At 38.8% G+C, this 24653-nt stretch overlaps 8 protein-coding genes across 11 annotated transcripts in view; 5 read left to right on the top strand and 3 right to left on the bottom strand.

Moving 5' to 3' along the window:
• Positions 1-80: 80 nt before the first annotated feature.
• On the top strand, positions 81-4016 carry LOC139108306 (1-acyl-sn-glycerol-3-phosphate acyltransferase gamma). Its single transcript, XM_070666459.1, has 7 exons — positions 81-378; positions 1526-1771; positions 1864-2036; positions 2138-2299; positions 2428-2766; positions 3025-3247; positions 3524-4016. The coding sequence occupies exons 2-7, from the start codon at positions 1591-1593 to the stop codon at positions 3610-3612; spliced, it is 1167 nt and encodes a 388-aa protein (XP_070522560.1). The 5' UTR covers positions 81-378; positions 1526-1590; the 3' UTR covers positions 3613-4016.
• Positions 4017-4171: 155 nt separating this feature from the next.
• Obp59a (Odorant-binding protein 59a) lies at positions 4172-6918 on the top strand. Of its 2 annotated transcripts, XM_070666467.1 has the most exons (6): positions 4172-5470; positions 5560-5792; positions 5899-6094; positions 6251-6286; positions 6360-6554; positions 6658-6918. In XM_070666467.1, the coding sequence occupies exons 1-6, from the start codon at positions 5405-5407 to the stop codon at positions 6679-6681; spliced, it is 750 nt and encodes a 249-aa protein (XP_070522568.1). In that variant the 5' UTR covers positions 4172-5404; the 3' UTR covers positions 6682-6918. The 2 variants fall into 2 exon arrangements, with proteins under 2 accessions (XP_070522568.1, XP_070522567.1); XM_070666466.1 differs by having other exon boundaries at positions 6360-6918.
• On the bottom strand, positions 6817-9425 carry Ist1 (IST1-like protein). Of its 2 annotated transcripts, none has more exons than XM_070666461.1 (6): positions 9123-9425; positions 8333-8649; positions 7725-8166; positions 7503-7643; positions 7341-7430; positions 6817-7247 (listed from the first exon to the last, which is right to left on the bottom strand). In XM_070666461.1, exons 2-6 carry the CDS (start codon positions 8599-8601, stop codon positions 7068-7070), a joined length of 1122 nt encoding a protein of 373 aa, XP_070522562.1. In that variant the 5' UTR covers positions 8602-8649; positions 9123-9425; the 3' UTR covers positions 6817-7067. The 2 variants fall into 2 exon arrangements, with proteins under 2 accessions (XP_070522562.1, XP_070522561.1); XM_070666460.1 differs by having other exon boundaries at positions 8333-8652; positions 9123-9424.
• A 97-nt stretch (positions 9426-9522) lies between these two features.
• Lsm3 (uncharacterized) lies at positions 9523-10460 on the top strand. The gene is made up of 3 exons (XM_070666472.1): positions 9523-9754; positions 9826-9933; positions 10048-10460. Exons 1-3 carry the CDS (start codon positions 9734-9736, stop codon positions 10213-10215), a joined length of 297 nt encoding a protein of 98 aa, XP_070522573.1. The 5' UTR covers positions 9523-9733; the 3' UTR covers positions 10216-10460.
• Positions 10461-10548: 88 nt separating this feature from the next.
• On the bottom strand, positions 10549-11354 carry LOC139108311 (sperm flagellar protein 1). Of its 2 annotated transcripts, none has more exons than XM_070666468.1 (3): positions 11220-11354; positions 10834-11106; positions 10549-10754 (listed from the first exon to the last, which is right to left on the bottom strand). In XM_070666468.1, exons 1-3 carry the CDS (start codon positions 11329-11331, stop codon positions 10549-10551), a joined length of 591 nt encoding a protein of 196 aa, XP_070522569.1. In that variant the 5' UTR covers positions 11332-11354. The 2 variants fall into 2 exon arrangements, with proteins under 2 accessions (XP_070522569.1, XP_070522570.1); XM_070666469.1 differs by having other exon boundaries at positions 10843-11106.
• Positions 11355-12215: 861 nt separating this feature from the next.
• Mfs3 (major facilitator superfamily transporter 3) lies at positions 12216-15648 on the top strand. Its single transcript, XM_070666456.1, has 9 exons — positions 12216-12356; positions 13194-13438; positions 13575-13808; positions 13882-13969; positions 14119-14348; positions 14409-14549; positions 14620-14752; positions 14888-15129; positions 15281-15648. Exons 1-9 carry the CDS (start codon positions 12338-12340, stop codon positions 15455-15457), a joined length of 1509 nt encoding a protein of 502 aa, XP_070522557.1. The 5' UTR covers positions 12216-12337; the 3' UTR covers positions 15458-15648.
• On the bottom strand, positions 15295-18140 carry L(2)10685 (5-methylcytosine rRNA methyltransferase l(2)10685). Its single transcript, XM_070666458.1, has 10 exons — positions 17995-18140; positions 17749-17919; positions 17458-17640; positions 17032-17395; positions 16763-16945; positions 16406-16692; positions 16221-16345; positions 16007-16144; positions 15782-15929; positions 15295-15431 (listed from the first exon to the last, which is right to left on the bottom strand). The coding sequence occupies exons 2-9, from the start codon at positions 17827-17829 to the stop codon at positions 15788-15790; spliced, it is 1503 nt and encodes a 500-aa protein (XP_070522559.1). The 5' UTR covers positions 17830-17919; positions 17995-18140; the 3' UTR covers positions 15295-15431; positions 15782-15787.
• A 151-nt stretch (positions 18141-18291) lies between these two features.
• Ttk (zinc finger and BTB domain-containing protein ttk) overlaps positions 18292-24653 on the top strand; it is a 57010-nt gene continuing 50648 nt past the window's right edge. The window contains exon 1 of the mRNA XM_070666449.1: positions 18292-18386. The gene's annotated coding sequence lies outside the window, so the exon portion shown is untranslated. The remainder of the gene's footprint in view (positions 18387-24653) is intronic.

Below are 24653 nucleotides of genomic sequence, written 5' to 3'. Positions count from 1 at the left end.
CAGCGTGAATATTCTCGCGACTCGATTCCGCAACCGCGTACCCCGCTATAGCACGCCGCTGATCCGCGGTCGTGGATCGCCTGGCTCCAGAGCCTCTGGACAGTCCGGACACTCCAGGCTATCGTCGGTCGTCGGTCTCGCGTGCGGCCGCGCGCGCACGGCATGGAGGCGTCCTGATTTCCCCCCACGGACGAAAGTAAACGAGTCACGGAGCGAGCGACTACCGCAAGCACGCACAAGAGCGCATCATTCAGTCACGCCTGGTCACACCACGAGCGGACCTTGGTACTTCGCACTTTGATCTCCTGTGAATTACGACGTCCGACTCTTCTTCCCGCACATTCACACCATTCACACGTCGAGGAATGCCGATTTGAGGTAAGACCCGGCCGATCTTGCCGCGCGAAACCCTCTGAGTTCTTCGCGTTTGGGGAAAAAAATGACGACGTGGAGAGATGCATGAGGAACTCGTGTCCGCGATCCCGAAACGTTTACCTTGAGCGTCTCGCGCCTGTACCACGCATGCTGCATAAGTTACGAAACGCGAAAACTGCGATGCCTCCTCGTGAGTTCATGAAAAAAATGCGGTGTAATTTTGTCGCAAGCACGTGTTCGGATTCTGTTACTTTAATTACTAACACGTTTGGTACGTGCACGTTTTTGATGTTCATTGAGTTTTCAGACACCTTATGCTGTCCAAAGATTACTGCTTCACGTCCGGTGACACCAGATGCGATCACGCGTCTTGGATTCTTTGGGGAAGACTTAGAAATTAATATTGTGTAATGTTGTTGTATAGCTTTCGACTTTGTCCAGATTATTTCATAAGTAGATGTGATCTTGTTATTTGAGATTTTATAAGAAACTACAGTCTAAATACTTTTGAAAGTTTTTAGTATTAAATATGATGATTAAACAGTTCTGGAGATGAGTTTAGTTTCAGTAGAAATTCTATGGAAGATAATGTTATGAATTCTTAGACAAAGTTTTATCAATTTACATCTTCATGAATAATAAAACGAATGATCTATTATTATGGTCTTTTTTTCAGCTATTAGAGTATACTTAGATAAATGGAAATAGATCCTACTGCATGTATGCTGTTTTCATCTTTTTCTGATTCCCCCTCCTTCAGGAATATGCTTACCATTTATTACTGCTTGCATATATACATTTTCATGAATAGATTGTCTTTATTAAAAACGTTCTTGATCTTTGTTATAAATTTTTTCTCTTAGTAATTGTTATTGTAACAGCAATCAACATGAGAAAATTGAACATAGCAACGCTACAAATATTTCTTTCACTTTCAGGCAAGTTGTTTGGTATATACCTTGCACATGTAGCTGATTAACATTGTGCACACAAACAGCAAATTTTTTTTATATGATAGTTATGTGTAAAATAATACACAATGAGTGTTGTGATTAGATTTTATATAAGCAAATATTTTTTTATGAATTTTTTTGTAGCAACAGCTCTATCCCTTCATTTTTAAATACTTGTTGATTTACTTCTGTTACAGGCAAAGAAATCCAAATATTGATGTTTTCCATAAAATATACGGTCTAGTATTATTTGCTTATCACCATGGGAGTTTTCAACTCTATGAAGCAATTATTGGTGGTGCATCTTATGTTTGCCATCACATTTTTTACATCCGGCTTGATAATAAATTTCTTCCAATGCATTTTATACCTTGGATTGAGGCCCTTCTCCAAGTACCTTTATCGCAAGATTAATTATTATCTATGCTATTCTTTTTATTGTCGTAAGTATACATTTATTTTGTATTATAGTTACTGGTTTATTAAAAAAAAAAAAAAAAAAAAAAACTAACATTCTTGAAATCTTTACTTCTAGAATTAGTATTTATGGCAGAATGGTGGGCAGGATCTGATCTGATATTGTATATAGACAAGAAGGACTTTGATAAATATTGTGGCAATGAGCACGGCTATCTCTTGATGAATCATAGTTACGAAACCGATTGGTTAATAGGTTGGCTATTATGCGACCGTGTGAGGTTGCTAGGTGTATGTAATTTCTAAAAATAATTTTTTTTTAAGACGAAGAGAGAACCTCTTAAAATATACATTAACATTAAAATCTTATTAAAAAAAAAACATCTTTTTAGAATTGCAAAGCTTATGCTAAGAAGTCGATTCAATATATTCCTACATTGGGATGGGCGTGGAAATTCGCTGAGAGTATCTTTCTTGAGAGAAGTTGGGAAAAAGACCAAAAAATCATCAAAAGTCAAATCAAGGAACTCGTTGAGTATCCTGATACGATGTGGGTAAGTATAATTATTCATTTTTCTTTCTTTCTTAAATGAACAATCTTAAAAGTATTTGATAATATTCCATGTTGAAAATAGCTGTATTAGTTTTGTATAAGATTGATTTTATAAATGGTTGATTACAGTTGCTGCTTTATCCCGAGGGTACGCGTTTCACGCCGAAAAAACTGGAAGCCAGTCAGAAGTTTGCTGTTGAAAAAGGTCTGCCAGTATTAAAATATCATTTAACGCCACGCACAAAGGGCTTTACAGCCAGTATTCCGCACATGAAAGGTAAACCGGTGGCCATCTATGACATTCAGTTAGCGTTTAAGCTATCTGATCCCGTGAAGCCGACCATGAGGAACCTCCTCTTGGGAAAACCATTAGAAGGACATATGTATGTTAAAAGAATTCCTATTGAAGAGGTACCGGAAGGAGATGAAGCTGCTGCTGAATGGCTGCAAAAGCTCTATCAGCAAAAGGTAGTATTATCGTACAAGTTTATATTTCTTTTTGCATCCAATGAAAAGTCACATTTATATTTTAGTAAAATTATAATTCTGTAAATAGTTTTCGAGTTAGAAATTTTAAAGTAGAAATGCTTAATCCAAATTAGACCCTTTAAGTAGTTTTCTATTTCATAAATTTAGAACCGTATATAATCATGATGAAATATAATTAAACAACCTTGAGTTGCTTAGATGTAATGCGGTAACGCTAGATGAAATTTTTTTTAATAGGACCGTTTGACGGAGAGTTTTTATGAAACCGGTGATTTTTTTGCCACGAGCGGAGTGCCTAGGACAGGCTCCTTTAGGCTAAAAAGAAGATATTATTCCCTCATTAACACCATTTTCTGGGCAATAGTTGTCCTTGTACCAATGCTATATTATCTCCTAAGGCTCTTTCTATCTGGTTCGATCTTTGTTGGCATTACCATCACGGTCGGGGTTATTTTTGTATGTAAGTAGAGTATTCTTCATATTTAGTTATTTGGATTATTAGTTTTTAATTATTTCGTCATCATTTACATTTTTCAACTGAAAAATAGTAATCGTAACACATTAAGAGTTATATTTTAATTAAATTTTGAACGTAACAAACATAGCAAATTAAATTAAACTTTTTAAAACTGGCTGCTTAATTTACCTGTTGCTCTATTAATATTTATATTTATTAATTTATTTTTTTTTAATACTGTAAATGCCGTTAGTCTCATAAAAGCAAATTAAATTACAGTTTATTTGCTAATGTACAAAACCCTCGGGATGTCGGAGATAAGCAAGGGTTCGTCATATGGTGCGGTAGACACGAAAAAGGACAAATAATTTTAAAGCAATTGCTTTAGGAGAGAGAGATGACTCCCCTAAAAAATAGAAGTGTCAAAACAATGATCGAGATGAAGCATTGCGATCTTTTAAGATGATATGCGAGTAAGGAGAAGGAAGGCAGATACGTATACATTTTATTTATACTTTTGTGTAATCCATTCAGTGCGCGCATACGACAAATGCATTTTCTGTATGGATTAGGTACATAACACATATATACACGAACTTACACGTACACAATAATATGTATATATATATGTATGCACATATCTATGTGAATACATATGCATATATTTATATATACACATGCTATATATTATATGACGTTTACATCTTTTTTTGCGTTGACTTTTTTTTTCTTATATAGCATTGTTATTGTTAAATAAACGGTTTAACCCCAATCGTCGATGGCAATTATTTATAAAAAATACCTTATACGTTCCGTATCTTTTAATTCCAAGCAAAACTTTAAGTTTCATTGTCAGATTTGTACGTAATGGTTTCGTGATGGCGTTCTTGATAACCGTTAACAGGACCCGCAGTGTAACTAATTACTCTGAGTTTTCCTTTTGCATCGTAAAAACCATATTGACCCTTGACACTTCCGTCCCGACGACGCTCTTCCATTTTATACTGTCGATTTTTTCTACGGTAAAAACAATGTATCAACTTTTTCAATTATTTTCTCGAAATATTCTACGAAATTGTCGTTAAGCAATTCGCTTATGTATGCGATAATTAATGTAATGTGATAGCAGAACGATATATATTTACCCGTGTCCAGTATCAAAACCGAATATGTATGTTCCAGGTCCCCGATGGTTCCTTATTTGAAAATCTATTCGACTTCCATCTGCTGATGGATCTTTTGTTCTATTAGATATCATAGCAGGAAAAATTGTCGAAATATCGCTTGCGTACACCGGTACGACTCTTCCGTTTGTGTTACCGTCATGTATTGGCAATGTGATTGCGAATGAAAAAAGTTTTAAAAAAAGCTATGAAGAAAAGTATAAGACACGACTAAATATGTAGAACTATAGCTTCTTACAAATCTATTTTAAATACTAGTAATTTCTGTACTAAAAATAAAAAATAAAAAACAATTTGAAAATAATATCCAGAAAAAAAAGGAAAAAATAATATTAGATTTAAGAATATATATTTATGGATGTTAAATTTGTCTTATAAGTACTAAGCGAAATCTGACAACGTAATTTGATCACTTTCACATCTTCACGGTCAAATGCTTTCTTCGATTTAATTCATGTTCTCATTTAGATACGTTTTTATTTGAAAATGTGATAGATTACAGTGATAGATATTCTCGTTAAAAAAATTGTTTTTTTTTCTTTGTAGAATACGTATTTATAATAAAATAGGTACTTACGAAGCACTTGATGCACATCATACCTTCTTCGACGAACAATTCCTGGAGGACTGATCACTCGAACATGTCATACCTTCACGTGGAGCTCTCACTTTCCCCATGATTGGATTCTTTCCTTTTTCTCTCTTTTGCTTGACAATCCAACGATTTTCTTTCGTCAAGGACCCGTAACAATAGTAGTAATTCCAATCTGTAATTAGAAGAATTACATAAGGAAAGTGGTCAAGCGTGTCTCCGTCCGGAAATACAAAACCATATTTTTTGTTTCGCTACAATTATTGTCTATCAACTTGTCAGCAGGTAATACAATACAAGCATTCTTAGTGCTACTGAATAAATGCACGTGGAAAAAAAAAGAGAAGATTCATTCAGAAACGAGTTCAGAAGAGTTAGCACGAAATGGTAACCAGAGTGAGTCTCTTTGTCCTGTACGGTTTCTGCTTGTTGCTGATAGACTCGGTAAATGTAAGTATTTTAAAAAATATTCCATATATTTAAAGATCTATATTTAATAATTAATTTAATTGACTTAATAAATTTTTCTATGTGTACAGTCATTAAAATGCAGAACGAATATTCAGCAATCAAACAATCAATACCAGAAAATAATGCAGCTTTGCAAGAAACGATCTACGGGTGATGACGATTACAGCAATGATTCTTCGTCGAATGAAGATGAAAATAGTGACAACTTCTCAAGCGTAGATTTGTTTGGTACAAGATTTTACGTGAGTAATAACGGCAACAAGTTCAACATACAGTCTTGGAAAGATCCTAATGAAAATTGGTAAGAAAAAAAAAATTTTTAATAACTACTTATTTATTTAATAAAATAATAAGAATATTGTCATTAAAATTATTAACTAATAATTGTTATTAATATATTAATTAAGGAATCGCGGTAATGATCAAAGAAACGGTAATGATCGACGCTATTCAGTTAATTACACAAATGGAAACTGGAGAAATACTCAGCATTCTTCTCGTGGTACCAATAACCGTGATTTCAGTTATTTCGATGGAGTTGGTAGATCGAGTTATCAGATGTATAATGGCAATTCTGACAACTACGGCAAACAAGATCAAGCCGTAAGATGTTAATAAATTTTGAATTAGAATATAATATAAGTATATTGTCTTGAAGTAATGAAGTCGTATCATCAATACACCCTATGAATTTTTTTTTTAATGGAATTCATTTAATGATTACCTATATTAACGAAATAATATTTGAACTTATTATAGTGCATCACCCAATGTTTCTTCAACGAATTAAATATGGTAAACATAAAGATTATTTTATAACTTAATAAATGACAGCTAGTGATTGAGCTTTTTAATTTCGGATTCGTAGGTGGATCAAAGGGGATTTCCTGAGCAACTTTCGGTAATTCAATTTATGTCACGTAACACACATAATCCAGAATTACAAGACTTTATAGAGGAAGCCGTCATAGAATGTTTCCACTACTTGAATTCAGATATGAGGCAGAACAAATGCTATGTTTCGGAAAATCTTCTAACTTGTTTGATTGATAAAGGAAAAGAAGTATGTATACAAATTTATCTTAAAATTTGCATTTTTTTCTCAATTTTTCAACACGGTATTACTGCGGTGAGTACCTAGAACTTTAAAATAATTTGTTTTTCAGAGATGCGAAGATTGGGATAATTAAAATCATATAGACATTATGTAAAATGATGGACTAGCTAATACATATTTTATAAGACGAGTATGAATTATTCGCACAAAAGTAACTTTCTTAAATAGATATTATATACATTTATTGAACATTGTAAAGCACGTGTAATAATCATAAAAAGATATATTAAATTAACTTGATGTACATTAATTAATATTATATAATATTAACAATTTATAATTATATACTTCACTATTGGATAAAGCATAACTACATTTTTACTTTTCTTACCGTAAAGCATATAACAGACTGACTTTTCCCAGAACCTTTTTTCTGTAGAAGGCACTATTCAACCTGTTTTGCAACAATAAAATAATAATAAAAACGATACGTTTTAAATATCGTTTACATAATCGTCGTTACTTCCTCTTTTTTAAATCCTCGAATCGTTTCATTAAATCATCAAAATCAATATCATCATTTCCAGATGGATTGGCAGGTGAATCATTACTCTCTGTCGGCACTGCTGGCAGATCCGGAAGCTGATAGTTATTCACCGGCATCTTAGACCTTGGCTGAGGTTTTGGTTTCTCATCCGACTATGTATAAAAAAAATTATATTTTTTATAAATTAATAGAATTAATGAATTCTGCAAAAAATTAAGAAAATAAATTAAGTTTTTCGACTTTACCTGTTTATTTAAATCAGGCGGAAAATCAGGCGGAAAATCAGGCGGAAAATCAGGTGGAAAATCAGGCCGGTATGGTGGTGGTAAATCTTCCTAATTAATAATTTTGTAATTGTTATTACAAATTTATAATTAATTATCAAAACTATTTTATTTCTTACTTACAGGCTTATTGGAATTGGCATTATCCAAAGGTATATTATATGAAAATGCAGTGGGATTGAAAGTAGTATTCTGATCTTTCTCGGTAGAAGTCGAAAATGTTGGGGATACAAATCCTAAGGAAGAAGCATCTTTTTCCGAATCCTAGAACATTGATAATTTCAAGAAGTATCTAAAATAATTTTAATTCTTTTTTACATTTTTTTAAATAAAAATTTAAGTTACCACGCTTGAATGGAAGTCAGAATCAGGTAACAAAGGTGGTTGCGGAAAACCTATGAAACCAGGAGGATGAGGTACTCCTCCACTGGCAGTATCCAAATTATTCCTTGATTCCCCTCCATTGGCTCCTATGTCTATTAACATCGCATCCTGGCCCTCGGCCATTACTTGCGGATCCGGTTCGTATTCTACGTTATAATTCTTGGCGATTTCTATTAAATATTTCTCCACAAGCAACTTTGACGGCGACTGTACACTCATCTTGTGCTTCAGCTTCTCTGATATAGTTTGAATTGCCTCCTCTCGGCACGCATCTGTATATTGTTTACCATATTTCGATGTTAGAATGTCGGCAATCACTTTGATTTCTTGCACATCTGTTTGAATACGAGGTGCAGCCCAAAGGATGGTTGATATAGCCTCTGCTAATCCTTCATCAAGGCTTCTAAAAATATTTAATTAAATAAAAATTTTTTTTAATTATATTAAACTTAGTACTGTACATACTTGTATATATACTGTTTTTTGAAAGTAATTTATTTTAAATCGGTAAATTATTCCCTATTAATTTATCATAAAAAAATACAAGCAAGAAATGAAACAATACTAACTTCATTTGTTGAATAAGACCGAAACGTGCTAGCAGTAGATCACAGTACATTTCCAAAAGTTCCATTGCCTCTACCATGTAGTCCTCGCGTATGATGTGCTCTACTCTAATTTTTGCACGCTCCGTTTTGCCAGCTGCGATAAAATCCGCGATCTCGCGGCGTGCTTTTTGCGCCAGTTCAGTTTTTTTTTTCTCCAGTAATTTCAGCCGATTAATTGCCAGACGTAAATGCGTCTTCAACTTTGTATAGTTTGGCCCACTTGAAAACATCGTTGATATATTTTAAATCCTACTTGTCAAATGCACTTCTTGTCTTTTCTGCTGAAATTTATATTAATTTAATTTTAATTTTTAAATTACCGAAATTTGACACTAAGATAACGATTGAAATACAAATGCACTTAAAAATTTACAATTAGATAAAAGATGATAGTAGGTATTCTTTAATCTGAGTCTCAGTAAAGATTTTATAATTATTTTTCTATTTGCCAATTTTTTTATTATTATTAAAAAAAACACTTTGCGAATTAGCAACAAATCTCAATACATTTTAAATTAACCTTTGGATTTATAGTACAATTTATTCTTGTTTGTTACTATATTTCTTACTGATAACAAAGCAAGCAACGTCAAGAATTTATCTTTTCGATGTCAATTAACGTTAATTCCAGGGTTAATTTACTCTTGTCCCCTTCCAGTAAAAATTGTAAAAAGATAAATTAAGTAAATTAACCGAAATCAAAATTAATTTACATTAGTGAATCATAAATCGGAGCAACTTCCAAGTATACCTTCTGATGATGTCAGATGTGGTCAGATGTCAGTATAACCTTTTCTCGACCAGCTGCGACTAGCTCCGCTGCTCCGCTGGTTTCCGTCTCATCACAGTCATCCCAGCCATCCTGGAATTCCCAACGTGCGTTCTGTTTCACACACGGTCTATTAGAGTCCACTCCGACGTGCTCTGATACGTCGGTTCCAGCGGCGTCGACTAATAATTGTGCGCCGAAACACTCAAAGCAGATAGTTTATTCGCCACAAAATTTTCATATCTCTGACTCCAAGCGTCCTCACGGTCTCCTGCGTGTAGGAATCTAGATGGTTGAATGCAAGTCGGTTATCACACACAACACGTATAACCTGCATAAGGTTGTATAGACCAATGAGCATCGTGCATTTGGTCGCCATATTGAATATACTCGATGCCCATTGGTCTATACTACCTCACGCTATGCTACGCAGCTTATACATGTTGTGTGTGACCTATCTCTCGATTCTATGACCGTGACCGGTGATCTATACTTTATTTCGTGTTATTTGAATTTTTCGTATAAACTTGCGACTTCTGACTGCGTTGTTGATCTCACAGCATCTCGCGACTATCACGGTACAAGTAAATAAGATGGTTGAGGAATCGGAACAGGTGAGTTGCGAGTAGACGTATTCGATGCCGTAAATATCGGTCGCTAACCTTGAATGTGTCGATTGAAACAGCTACCACCGATTGATGTAAAGGAGCCTCTAGACCTCATAAAGTTAAGCCTGGAAGAGCGGATTTATGTGAAAATGCGAAACGAGCGAGAACTCCGAGGAAAATTGCACGTAAGAGATTATTCCTCATGCTTTCTGTCGTATTTGTTTGCAATTATCGCAATCCGGTTCAAAATAAAACTACAGTATTATTTGAATGAACTGATTTCCACGTCTCGATTTCAGGCCTTTGACCAACACTTGAACATGGTACTGGGTGACGTTGAGGAGATAATAAACATAGTGGAGATTGATGAGGAAACGTACGAGGAAATCTACCGTCAGAAAAAGAGGACCATCCAGATGTTGTTTGTGCGAGGGGATGGTGTCATCTTAGTATCTCCACCTACATAAAATCATCGTGGTGTTCGAAATTGTGTGTAAACTATGACTTTTTGCGTAATTTATAATGTGATTATATTTTATCGGTATTCAAAAAGATTTACAGTACTCGAGTTGAACATCTTAAAAATCAGGGAAAATTTATTAACAGTACCTTGATTTCTGTATTGTACTACACATATAACTCAATAGATTTCAAGTGTAATTGTAAAGCTACGTGGTCCAGCTAGATAATAATAAAAATGTATCGTTTTGTATGTATCTTTCAACAAAATTAACTATGACAATTTGGTAAAGCATGGTTTTGAAATTCTACTATCAATAATGTGAGAAATTGTGCTTTATTCAAAGGATAACCTTGTGATTTACTGTGAGGTCATCAATTCGTTGATTTTTTAGCTTCATTATGCTTTCCAAGTGCAAAATCTTCTGCTGTAACATGGAAATTGTGTCGTTTTTCTCCTGCAACTCTTGCTTCAGGTGAGTGAAAATGTGTTGAGGAACAGTCTTGTTCATCATTTCATCAGAATTGAATAAGCACTTTCCTATTTCTATATTATGCATTAAAATCATAATTAGGTCAAGAAATAGTAAAATATAGTTAAAATTAATTTGTTACAGTTTAACCACCTTTACTACCTTCCTGCCCAGAGTTCCTGTCATTGTTAGAATTCTTCAAAATCTTGACTCGTAGATCAGAAAGGACTTTTTCAATAACGCCCGACTGAGAACTTGCCAGCTGGTTGATCATCTCTTTTCCCAGTCTCATATCAATCTTCGATAATACCTTCCGATTCAGCGTACTCCAGTTATCAATTTTCTTTGCGATGCTGTTGCCAGCTACGTAATTATGCACGTCCACGTGTTTGGGATAATAGTGCTTTAGTAGCTCCGCCATCAACACTGGAGTTTAATTTAACATTAAGGGTTAAATTTTTTGCGATATTATTCCTAAAGGCAGCATGCTCTAAAAAAGCAGAATCCAGAATGTAAGATTATACGATTTTTTTTGTTACCTCCATCGGAAAAATCTCTGGATATATTTTTTTTAGGCCTTGAAAACTTAATTTGATCAATCCAGTCGTAAATCACGCCGAGATGGTCATCGATCTCTGAATTCGCGTTCATGTTTACTGCAACTCTTTTGGTGGTCCACACACTACCGAGATCATGAACTCATGTGGGGATAGCGAAAGAATACAAGAAGAGAAAAGAGAAGAAGAAAAGTTCGTACTACTGATATCGGAAATTTGTAAATGCGGTGGACATTTTTTTCATTTGTACGGTCGATATTCGATCGAATCTATCTTCAGGTTTATTTAAACAAGCAAGTTTTCACCACACCAAATTTGGCCTGAAGAAAGAATAAAAGCAAACCCAAAAAGAAACGTACAATGCCGAATCGCCGATCAAAGAAGTACCACCTAAAGATAGAAATCTTAAATTTAGAAGAGACTTTATTTATAATAAAATAAACTTATTTTATTTGTTTTATATGAAGTCTTCGGAAGAGGTGAGTGCAAATTTATTTCATAAGTAACAAACATTTCTGCATTTGAATTTATTGATGATACGATTTTCATAATTAGGTAAATATATAATAACATCTCCATTTAAAAAAAATATAAAGTGGAGGTGTTATACTATATATTTATCTATAATTATTTCTATTATGCTGCTTAATTATTACATAATGTAATTGTTGTTTGACAAGGTAACGATTCCTTTCGCCGTAAGTGATGCAGCTGTGCTTTACCCTTCGCTCTCACGTGGACTATCAATGTCAATGACTGGGATCGAGAATATAGAAGACGTCAGCCTTTTCCTTTTGACCCTTCCCTCTCACGCACGCACGCACACACGTGCGGGAGGTGTGCGTTTATAGAAGAGGCGCGCGCTTCTCATCCCTCCGGAGTCACTTCAAGAATTTCTCGGCTTTCCCATGTCGCCTTACGTCAGTAGTTCGCCGCTTTTGTGACCAGCCGGAATCGCCAGAATAAGTCTACTCGAAGGAGTTAAGCAGTATATAATTGAACGTAATATATTAGAGTGATTAATTAATTTGGAGTACACCTTTGCTGTTGTTGGGATTTAAATATTGAAAAGTACCATCAAAGATAACTTTGTTAACACGATGGAAAACAGTGCTAACGGTGAGTAACAATTTTCCTAAATTTTTTAGAAAAAAAGATATGTTAAAGCGATAAGTTTTAAATTTAAAATTTAATTTAGAACGTTAAAAAAAAAAGAATAATGAAGACATTGTTCGAGAGAGATATAAATATGTTATATTACTATTTTTTAATGAACCTTTTAATGTCATGTCTTAATTGTACTTTTTAAACTATACTTAAATTGCGTGTCTAAATTGCATCATTCAATAAAAAACGTATTAAAGATAACTGGGTTTGAGAACCTTCGTCACCTTGTTGCGTCCTCTGCGGCTGATCGATTTTCATGAGGATCGCTGGAATTTTAGCAACATTTTTTAATCGACTCTCAATTCACAATACATGCATGTCGCATTATGATGACGCAATTCTATGCAAGTGCCGACAGGTGTTTTATCATGCCAAATATAAAATCTTCGCAATTAAACGGAAGCGCACGAAATCGAATTCAACTTGAAGGCGGGACGTTTAAGTTCAAATAAAGCAAAATTTAATTGCACGAAAAAATATTAAATATTACGGTTATTGCATTGAAACTCAACCAGGTTGCATCAGGGTAATACTAAGCTCGCAAAACGAGATAGCTACGTATCAGCGTCTCGTGAGCACACTCTCATTCTTAAAATAATCTCTCGAGTGCGTTTTCAAATCTACGAAATCGATATCGCTTCGAATTTCGCGAAAAACATCAGACAGGAAATTTCTGTACTTTAATTTCAGTAAAACATAAAAATTAAAAATTATAATATAAAGGCTATTATTGACTTCCATTAATTTTGTACGAAAGATTAATTATGTTATTTGATTCCCACTTTGTAGGAGGAAAGAGAAGTCACTTTCAATTTCGGTACATAATGGCCGTAATGGGATCCATCGGTCTCGCCATTCTCTATGGCTTCAAAGTTAATGTCAGCGTGGCTATCGTCGCTATGGTGAACCACACAGCTATAAAATCACACTCTAAATTATCGTCGAACGATTCAGAAATTGACAATACGACACTAACGAGCACGAACACTTGCCAGTTCGACGATGCTTCAAATGCCACAACGACTGAATGCGAGGTAAGATGGATCGTAATGAGAGATTCTCACACATGTAATTTTTATATCAGTCTTAAACGAAAGAACATAGTTTTAACAAAGAAAACGAGCGAAAGAAAATCCTGCCGACGTTGTAATTTCTTTTTTTTTTTTTTAGGACGGTCCGTTCGTATGGAACGAACTTATTCAAGGTCTTATTTTATCTTCTTATTTCTGGGGATACACGGTGTCAATGTTACCGGGTGGAAGATTGGCAGAGCTCTGGTCAGCTAAATGGCTGATGAACGGATCGATTCTCTTGAATCTCATCGCATCCATACTAACGCCTGTCGCTGCGCGTATCCATTACGGGCTTTTTATAGTCATGAGATTTCTTCAGGGAATTGGCGGTGTCAGTAACGATTTGTTATATCAACGGGTGTAGTCTTCAGATGCGATTATAATTTAAAACGTTTGAATTACAGGGCGTATCGTTTCCTGCTATGCACGTAATGATAGCGAAATGGGCACCGCCGAGTGAGAGAAGCGTCATTGCTTCAATCGTGTATGCAGGTAAAAAAGAAAATTAATTACAAAGACATCTTTGTGTCATTCAGAAATCATTTATCGTGACTTTGCAGTTCTTCTCAAGTTTGTAACTGCAAGACAATAATTATAATAATTATAATAATAAATAAGAGCTTTTTTGTTAAAATTTTTAGGAACGGCACTCGGCACCGTGATTTCTATTTTACTAACCGGATTGCTGGCAGCGAATCTCGGTTGGGAATCTATATTCTACGTTGAAGGTGCGCTTTGCTTAATTTGGTGCATTTTTTGGTGGCTGATGATAGCGGATTCTCCGGAAGAACAAACAAGATTCATGACTCAAGAAGAGAAAAACTACATCGTTACAACACTGGGAGGACACAAGAAGAATATTCCCAAAACGGTACGTTGAGAATTCAAAATGTATCAAACAATTCTTTACTTATCTCAATGTTCGTTGCAGATTCCGTGGTCACAAGTATTTCGTTCCAAGCCTTTTATGGCAATTCTGGTCACCCACTTTTGCAGCAATTTCGGTTGGTACATGCTGCTTATTGAATTGCCCACCTTTATGAATCAGATCCTGAAATTTAACATGAGCTCGGTAAGCTCTAACTATTGCAACAATGCTTATTGCAATGTAATAAATGTATATAAATTAATTTTTTTTATAGAATGCAGGTTTATCATCCATCCCGTTTTTGTGTATGTGGCTCTTCACTATGATTCTCAGCAAAGTGTTAACTGTCTTACAGGACAAACGTTTAATTACGGTGACAGTATCCCGAAAAATCGGCACTCTTTTTGGTATGTTTAATACTAACATTTAAAGTTTAAAAAAAATTGTTGAATCAGTTACTTTCACTACATATAAACAATATAAAATTATATTAAGTACACTATGGTTATTTTCATTATTTTAAAATGTAACTTATGTTGCAGCGTCGCTTGTACCTATGGTGTGCTTAATACAGGTGTCATATGTTGGATGCGATCGCATGAAAGCAGTTGTATTAATGACAATTGCAGTAACTTGTATCGGTGGAATGTACTCTGGTTTCTTAGCTAATCATATAGACATCGCACCAAATTTTGCTGGCACCTTGGTAGCGGTAACAAATTTTGTTGCCACAATACCTGGGTTTGTCGTACCTGTATTTGTGGGACAATTAACTCACGGAAACGTATGTAATAAAGTAAAAAGAATTTTTAAATCACTAATTGGAAATAAGAAAGACAATTGGACTAAATTATTTTTAAAGAAAAAAATAGTTCCTTATTAAATCACCTTTTTTCTATTCCGCTGATTGTATCAACTACATTTTTTATTCACAGCAAACCATAGAGGCGTGGAGAATCGTATTTCTTGTAACGATTGTTCTATACATCATCGAGATATTAATTTACACTATTTTTGGGAGCGGTAATGAAGAACCATGGAATCGGATTGAAACATCTGACGAAGATATAAACGACCAGACATTACCTTTAAGAAGAAACATTACAAAATAAATTAATGTTATGACTTAATTTATTATTAATTATTTATACAGTGACTTGTAAGTACTTTATTCTGTATTTATTTTTACTGTATTGAGATAAATTTGTTAATGTTTTACAGTCTTACACACAATTGTATAAGATAAAAAATTTATTTTGTTCTCTATTTAAAAATAAGATCTAAAAATTCTATTATTGCTCAATTGTTGCCGTTCTTCCGTGATAGTTCTCTCTTTTGCGTACTGAGAAATAAAATTTCTCCGTTCACGCAAACGCCATTCCTGATGGTAAGTGTTCAAATCGACGAAAGATTTCGTTTGTAATTTGCGTACTTACCTATTATTATCGCATTCGTACTATTTTACAAAAGTACATAGGGCCCCAATTATTATCAAGTGTAGGAATAGCAATATGGCCATATTTTAATCCATAATTGCCGAATTTATAAAGAAACTTCAATGGATCCAGTGCTTTAGTCATATCTCTGTTTCAAGAAAGAGTATTGTAAATTTAAAATGGTGCTATACATATTAATTACTGTTGTTTACAGAAAGCGCTTACTTTACAACCATAATAGAATTAGTTTCTTCCCAGTTTTTTTTTAGCGCCATACCGACAACGCCGTCATTTTGAATAGGGCTGAGGGAACAAGTAGAATACACGACCGTTCCACCAACTGAGATTATTTTTAATGCATTACTGCAACAGACAATCATCAAATATTAAATAAAAGAATAAAACACATTTATAATAAAGTATCGATCTTCGTACGCACGTTAAAATGTCTGCTTGCATTTCTGGCATTTTTAATCTCTCTTGGACTCTCTGTGGTTTAAAGATGTTGTTTTCTTCCGAATGTAAAACGTGTCTGTCGGTAGTACATGGCACATCCACTAATATCTATAAAGTAACAGATGTTATAAGTTCCTGAAGAAAAAATCTAAATTTTTTATGTATTACCTTATTAAACATATTCTTCTCATCAATAGTTCTCGCATCTCGCTCTGTTAGAAACAATCTTTCTTCCCATTGACCAATGCCGGCTACATATTCATCTATGACCTTGCGAACTCTTTCCACTCGAGATTTTTTAACATCATTAGCTACCATTAATTGTGGCATGAGCGTCTGAAGAATACTTAAAGTTTTTCCTCCCGGTGCTGCACACATGTCTAGCACAACATCACCAGGTTGCATATCCAAAGCCAAAACTGGTAATACAGAGGCGCCGTCCAAAAGATAATAATCTATACAATACAATTATATGCCATGGTTATTAATCAATAACAAATTTAAACAAATACAAAAGTAACAAACCTAAAACACCAGTTGATCCTTTCTTTGGAGATGGGAATGTGCTTTTATTGCCTTCCTCAAAAGTGTAAATGTTTAGATACTGAGGAAATGTTAACATTATCTCTTTTTCAATATTCACTGAAAAACTTGTGCCTTCTTTGTAATAGCCATAATGCTGTGACTCTAATACCCAATCTTCCAAGCCTAGAAAATAATATTAAATGTATATTTAGTTGCAGCATAGCTTTCATATTTAACATTTGTACTCTCAATTTATTGAGATAAAGTACCTTTAATTTTTGTGGCTGGTATAAATTCATATAAACCACTTAAATTAGAACTGGGATGCAAGATTCGATTTTCATCCACAGCAACTTTATTCAAATTTAATTCAATAGATTTCATTTCTCCAAGCTGCAATGCTTGATTCTCCATCTTTACATCTTCATCTTTATCATCTGTGTTTAAAAGCATAGATGGTGGATGATCCACTGGATAATGTGACTGCAATACTGATATTTCAGCTGTGGAAATTATAGATTCTACTTGATTCCTTTTCGTTTCCTTTTTTCTTTTTTTGGATTTTTGTGAATTTTCATCAATATGTTCTTTGTAGGTTTCATAAATTGTTCTTAAATTCATGGCACCTTGGGACTAAAAGAAAAATCAGATATCAACCAAAATTATGATACTTTTAATAATACTCACAAACTTACCTCTAATTCTGTCTTTATTCTGTCTATGTCACTGAAACTGTTAACAACAGCCATGTACTTATGTTTTTCTGCCAGCAATGCAGTTCTTATACCCTCCCATGACTTTCCATAGACATTGCCATAAAACTCATCAAAATGTTTTAGTGCCCTACTCATATGTGTCTTTTTCTTTTTAAGCATAGACTTAGCAAAAAAAAAAAAGAATTGTAAATTAAACAAGTATTGCATAATACGACATTAAATAAATATAAATAGTTATAAAAACATAATTATAAAGCACAAGACACTTACCCAATGATTCTTATGATTGTGTCTGGCGATCTGCATTTCAATCAATTTCTTGATTGACAATCTATTAAACAAATGTGCCATTATTTCGGAGTAAATTAATCTCCAGTTACTTCGTTAAAATCTTTTTTCCTGTTTAAGTCACCGGCTTTCGTTGTAAAGCAGCATCCTAACCTAAGAACATCACAAGCATTTAGTTGTTGGAAGAGACGTTTGAGTTATCGTCGACCCGTACTACCAGCAACTAACATTAGTACGTGGTTTTAAATCTGGATTATTCGCGTTATTATTTCACTTGCTGCCTTAGCTAAAAATGTTTAATTCACATACTAAAAAATTGATTTAAAATATGTTTCAGATATATTCATAAACCGCGGGACATGACATTTTAATCGTCGCTGGTAGATGGCGAGTGCTGCCTGTTAATCAAACTTCCGCGACTCGAATGGCACCGACTGCCGCGCATAGATAGAGCTGCTTGTCAAGACTTGTATTTTTGACGATACCCCGCGCTGCGATTCACCGTTAGAACTCACGGACGAAAGGGTAGGACACGGAGCTCACGGAGGGAAGCGAAGAGGCACGGCACGGCGCAGGAAGGCACAGGAAGGGAAGGGCGTGAATCGCGCGAGCACACGCAGGTAAGAGACGAACGAATCCATGAATTACGGTACTGTCCGCGCCTACCCGCGTCCCCTTTTTGTTTATCCTCTCGATTCCGCTCGTCCGTCACACCGGCCATGTGTAACAGCCAGCGAGAGCGATCGCCGTTTAACATTGTCCGCTCCATTATTCTACGCTCACCGCTTTTGCGCGTTACGCTCCCGATAGATCCTACGTAACGTTTGTCATAGCGTCATTCAGATCGCGGGCTCGCGGTATCTCAACGCGCTGAATCCGCGAGAGGTTTTGAATTTAGGACGCCAGGTTAAGGGGGGGGAGAGGGGAGGGGTCGAGGGGGTTCTCCAAAGAGAAGCGGGAGGGAAGCGAAGAAAACTTAACGGCAGGAACAAGGTGGTTGCTCCCGAGGAGTTGAAAAGTAGTAGGGGCCCGAAAAGAGAACCTCCGCTTCTAGCTAGATCGGGTCGTTCACACCTGCGCGCCCGCGGGACCACCGCGATCCCGCGTACCGCCATTCATTATTCACGGACGCTCGAGATCTTCCCTTATCGGACTACCTCGAAAAAGGCTATAAATAGCACGAGTGACTCTCGAGTTTCTATTACAAGACCTTTCCCCCGACCTCCCTCTCTTCGTCCCTTTTTCTCTTCGGCCGCCCTTTCCCTCGGCCGATTCTCGCCGTTGAAAACGACCGCGGTTAAGCCGGGAGACAGAACAGGTAAATACGCCATCCGCGCGCGCCTTATCAAATCTCGACGTAACGAGGAAGCCACGTATTTGTCGCGACGCGGTTTGCGCGCGAGGGACGCAAGGGTTACGGGGGCCTGCCGTCGCCACCGCGGCGGCGGAGGGGCGGGAGGGTGCGCAGAGCGAGGCCACCATCCGAGTCTCCCTTCCAAGCGCGGTGGCGGCATGTGAAACGTGGCCGTTTCGAAAGTCCCTGCGTGTTTAACGCGCCTATTTTAGACGCGCGGGGCGCGCTTCGTCGAAACGCGCCGCGAGAGATCGAGATCCCGGGTTCCGTGCTCGTCGAGCGGCAAATGGCCAGCGGGAAGGGAGGAGGATTATTGCGCTCCTCAAAAACGAGAAGGTTGAACGATACGCTTTCCCGCCGTAGGGTTCGAGAGAGGTCCAGAATGTCGGTAATCGCGTTACGAAATATTGAGAAGTAAAGTCGAGACGCTCGGTCGAACACGCTTTGCATTAACCGAAATCACGGGGTTACAAGTCCGCGACGACTCCTTCCCAGCTTTCTTTCCGACCTCCGCGCTCGACCGAACTGATAACCCCGTAACCCCTCCTGCCTCCCTAGTATAACTCGAGACGACCGTCGGCTGTGAGAGTCTCCGGCTGCGGGAACGAGATGGGGAAACGTTGCCTTCTCTCCTCCGGCTTCGCGGGAGGAGGACGATTTCGCCACCGTCGGCACGAAAGACAAACGGGGTACACCGGCACCCCGCCGTCGCACCGACGCGCGCGGATACGTGTGCGTGCGACTTCCCTGAACCCTTCCCCTCGCCCCCATCTTTCCTTGTCCCCCGATGAGTCTCGACGACCCGAATCGCTCGACGGCGAAGCTGGTTTCGTGGATCTCTTCATGAGAGGCACGTCGCGCGCGATTTGTCGAGGGAGAGAGATAGGCGGAAGGGAGGAGGGGAGGGCACGGGGTGTGACGGGACTCGGGGGGTTCGTAAAGGCAATGCACTGTAAGGAGCTCACAACGACCATACCCTCCCTTTCTCCTTCTTGCCTCCTTCCCTCGCGTCCTCTCTCTTCCCGACTTCTCGCCGTCCCTCTCTATTTCTTTATCTCTGTCCCGCTCTTTGATTCTTCGTCTCTTCATCTCGTTCTCGTCGCGCCTCTTCTCTCCTTTCTCCCATCTCTCTTTCTCTCTCGGTGCCCTCTTTCCTCTTCTCCCGCCTCGCTCCGTCTCGCTTCTGCCCATTCTACGATTTCTCGTCGGTCCCTCTCGCTTTATCACTAGCCTTTTCTCATTTCTCCGCTTTCCGCACCTATATGTCTATCCTCCAAGCGCTTCCCCCTTGCCCTCGTGTCTCTTCCTTTCTCTGCCGCCCTCACGTTCGAGGAGGGCGCGTTGGGGCGCGCTCGCTACTTGCGCATCACTCGTGAATAACCGTCTCTCGACTCGAGCCGATCTCCGACTCGAGGGATCGCTCTCGCGATCCTCTTTCTTTTCTTCCCACCAGGTCGGTTTCTTTAGCCGCGATTTTAAAGCCGCGGGGAAACGGGATCGACCGATACGCTTTTAGAGTGTCCCGCGTAGCCACGGTTAAAATTAAGGTCAAGCGAGTTGAGGGACCAGCGAGATTAAATGCCACTTATCGTTCGAGGATCGCTGCGTCAAGGCGCGAACGTCGCCCGCGCGATCCGAATTCAATTCCGTAATCAAAAGTGCACGAATCACTGGGTGCACGAGTCCGCAAACGAGAGAATGTAGACGCGTATGCACGCGAGAGGAGGGGGAGGGAGAGAGGACGGGACGTCCGGGGCCAAAGGACTCGGAAGTTACGACATCCGGCGCACAATGCCGCTTCCTGTCACTCGCGACCTTTGATCTCCGTTTGTCCCACGTGCGATACCACCTCGTTCACATGTGCATTAGCTCCGTGCGGCGCCGCGGCTACAAATCCCGTGGCGATCGATGCGTAGAAGTAGGAAGCAGAACCGTGATATTCAGATGAGAGAGACGCGCGGCTATGAGAAATGTGTTAAACGGAAAACGACGAAACGATACCTTTTGCGCGTACTCCTGGTTTTTTTTTTATTTTATTTTATTTTATTTTTTTTTTTCTTTTTTTTTTAACGATTGTCTTCTTCGCTCGGACAACGGTATTTAATCGAATAAACAACGGTACATAGAAAACGATCGGCGGAGGGAGGCTTATCTTGAACGGATCGCGAAAGTCTCGGGGCTTTTCACGCCCGCGGCGGTGACTTTCCGCCGCGCCGCTGCTCCGATTTCCGAGGCGTCGACAATGGTTGATTGATTCCTTTGGAACGTCACGCGCCGCTCGCCGGAGAAAGGCTTGGCGAAAGGACCGGGTATCCTGGACCCCTTATTTACCGTTGCCGGCTAGGGTCCAATCCTGGACACGTGACGTGCCGTGCCGCGCCGTGCCGTGCCATGCCATACCGTTGCCGTGCCGAGACGAGCCGAGAGTTGCGTACATACATTGCCGCCGTGCGTCGTCGGGGTCGTTGAACGAGCCAGGGGGTACTCACGACGAGGACGACAGCAATGACCAGACGAGTAAGCGAGCGAGCGAACGCCAACCCACTTGTGTCGACCCTGGAAACGAGTCACGTGCGTACGTGTACATACAGAGCCCGGTAATAATGCAACCCGGAGGGTGTGACCCGTTCCACATGTTCAACTCTCCTTCTTTTTTTCTCTCTCTCTCTCTCTCTCTTTCTTCGCTTTAAACTCGAGGAATACAAATGAGAAGGATCAAATCCCCCAAATTGATATTGGTATGAAACGCTGGTACGTTCTCTGTCAGACTATAACTTTCTTGGTTTATCATGTTCTCGCGTTTAGCTGGGTCGAAAGTGCATAAGGGCTCGAAGTTCTCCCTTCGCGAGTATCTGGGAGCGCGCGGCTTCGTAAAAAGATTCCCGATTATCTTATCGAGTATTAATCGTCAATGATTCGAGACGAAAGAAAAAAATGATATTTTATCGCCGTGAAAATGGTATTCTTCCCTATCGTTTTTGAGTAAAACGCGTATCGCTCGATCGTTCCTCGTTCCCTTTCTCGTTTCTCGAATCTCCAGAATTATTTTCTGCGTCTCGCTTCTCTCCTCTCTCTTTCTCTCCTTTCGACGATATACGAGGACGAAAGTAGGTAGGTAGGTAGGTAGGTGGGCAGACGGAAGTCAGTTTAACGGTATCACCCGAGAGAGCTCAGTCCGCCTTCGATCCTTGGCGCGTAAAATGGGGTTCGACGAAATTCTGAGATCTCTCGCGTGATGCTGCGCACTCTCCCTCAGGGTATCACACCCTACGCTAATGAAAGATCGCAGTATCCGTCTCCTCTTTCACTGGAATACACGTCTCGTGTAATGCTTTTCGAAAATTTTTTATTCCTCCCATTCATTAAGATTTCAGTTTCTTAGATCGCAGAGTATTTTCAATTTTAATCTAACCCGACGCCGTTTAATCTAACAATTTTTACGGTATTAAAAGCACTAAGTGTTCAAGAACAATTGTTGGCGAATAATTACGTACCAGCGACCGCTTTCATGCTCCTATTAATTTTTTTTTTTTTACTATTGTGATTACCTTGCAAAGGCCTTTCTTTCATTTTAATCATTATTCTTCGTTTATTTTTGTTCCATCTTTTCGCTCCTCTCTCTGTTAGCCAGATTTGGATCGTACAGTAGACTTGTGGCAGACTCCTTATTAAGATTCCTCCGCGAAGAGGTCAGTTGACTTTCAAGGGGGCGACGTGCCCCTATCCGGATAGGGTTGTCGGGGAACAATGATCGTCGGGCAAAGGACGTTGACCCTCACGGCGCTCCCACACTGCATTACGTCAGACTGCGTCCGCCGCGTGCTCGTCTTGTCCTCTCGGTGTTTCACGCGCCTCGAACACGGGGTTGCACCTTGCCGAGATATCCTCGGTATTTCAACATCTTCGAGAACGGAAAAAAACGAGGGAAAGGGGGAGGGGAGGAAAAGAAGAAAGAAAAACGCGCGGTATTCCTACGAGGTATTCTTTCCCGCGACCTGTTATCTCTTTCGTCGCATCGCCGCGACTGCACGCGTTCTCAAACTCGAAACTACAACCGCAGGTCGCCATCGGCATTCTACGTTTAAAATATTCATTGCGCCCGAGTCAGTTAGGCTCCTCCGATCATAAGATTCAGCGCGTTTGGCACGCCGACGATCTAAGCGTGACGTGCGCATCAAGAAACTATCACACTTTTATTTAAAGGCGTTCAGGGCGATAATGGGAAGATAAGAGTATGCGCTGCCGCATTATCGCGCAACGAAAATTCAAATACAAGTTCCTCTTATCGCATTACTCCAGAGAGTCTTTGCCTATTTATAACGTTTTCTAAAATTTGTCCATTCATATATCGAGCTTTGTTTGAAAATTTTACACGCGCGAATATCGCCTGCCGCCGTTAGAAATAAAATACGTTCAGTGAAACGTGCGTTTCGCGTCAACGGCACACGTGCCGATTAGAAATCGTTTCCGAATCGTACGCGATCGATTTGTCTTTCTTTCGTTTTCGCTTTAAATGCCCGCGTAATTACGGGGTTCCGCACATTATTCGGTTAATCAGGGGAAATGCCATAAAGGCACAGCTGCAGCAACCTGTTGCAACTACCCCGAATACTGGGCCAGCGGGAGACGTCCGTCTGGTCCGAAACTGGGAGGGAAGCGAGCTCGTTTCACGATGGACCGAATAGCGAACCGGATAGCGAATAATGAGCGCGTGCTCTTTCGACAATTTCGCGCAGGTGCAATTTCATGAGAGCTTTGCGGTCCCGCTGTGCCGATTTGCGAAAAAGCTATTTGATTTGATTGAACAAACTTAACGTGACTCTTGTGATAAAATTTAGAGTTCTCGCGGGATGAGATCCGATTAAAAAAATTTATTGAGCTACTCGTACTGGTAATTGGCATTCTTTCAACTTATGAACTAATGCTTTTGCATTTTTTTATCGTTATCATTTTTTTGTATTTTATACCGCGGTTAGGTCGACGTTATAAATATCACACGGTTTTGTACAAGTGCAAACATTCCCTACAGATTTGATTAGCCGAGATAATTCTATAATCTGGGTAATCCCCACGGGTCGTTTTCTTTGAATCAAGACGGAATGGACTGCGTTACCTGTCTACCTGGCGACCCGACAATCCCGCAAAGGGATGAAAAGACGGGGGAACGGTGCGGGGGAAAAAAGAGAGAAGAGAATGAGAGAGGAGAAGGAAGAGGGGAACGTGAACAAAGGGCGTATTCACGCGTCAAAAGTCACCACAGCGTGACGGTAGGGTGGTCCATGAAGAGAAACCTGCGGGACCTACTTCGGCATTTCAGCGCCACGAGCACTTGTCGCACGGCTGGTTGTTTGCTCGCCCGACAAAATGGCGATGCTCTTTTTCAGGGATCGCTATGCGACTTGACTGTAAGACGGGGGATACTCGGCCGTCGAAACGTTCGATTATTTTCAAACGCGGGAACGGGTTCGGCTCGCCGGCGATATAACGCCGGGATTACACAAGCGCGTCCTTCGACTATCTGATCTCACGCTTT

Source organism: Cardiocondyla obscurior, linkage group LG15 (genome assembly GCF_019399895.1).
Source record: "Cardiocondyla obscurior isolate alpha-2009 linkage group LG15, Cobs3.1, whole genome shotgun sequence".
In the NCBI taxonomy this organism is placed as follows: Eukaryota; Metazoa; Arthropoda; class Insecta; order Hymenoptera; family Formicidae; genus Cardiocondyla; species Cardiocondyla obscurior.
The sequence above is the reverse complement of the archived record's forward strand: the minus strand, read 5'-3'. Positions and strand labels throughout refer to the sequence as shown.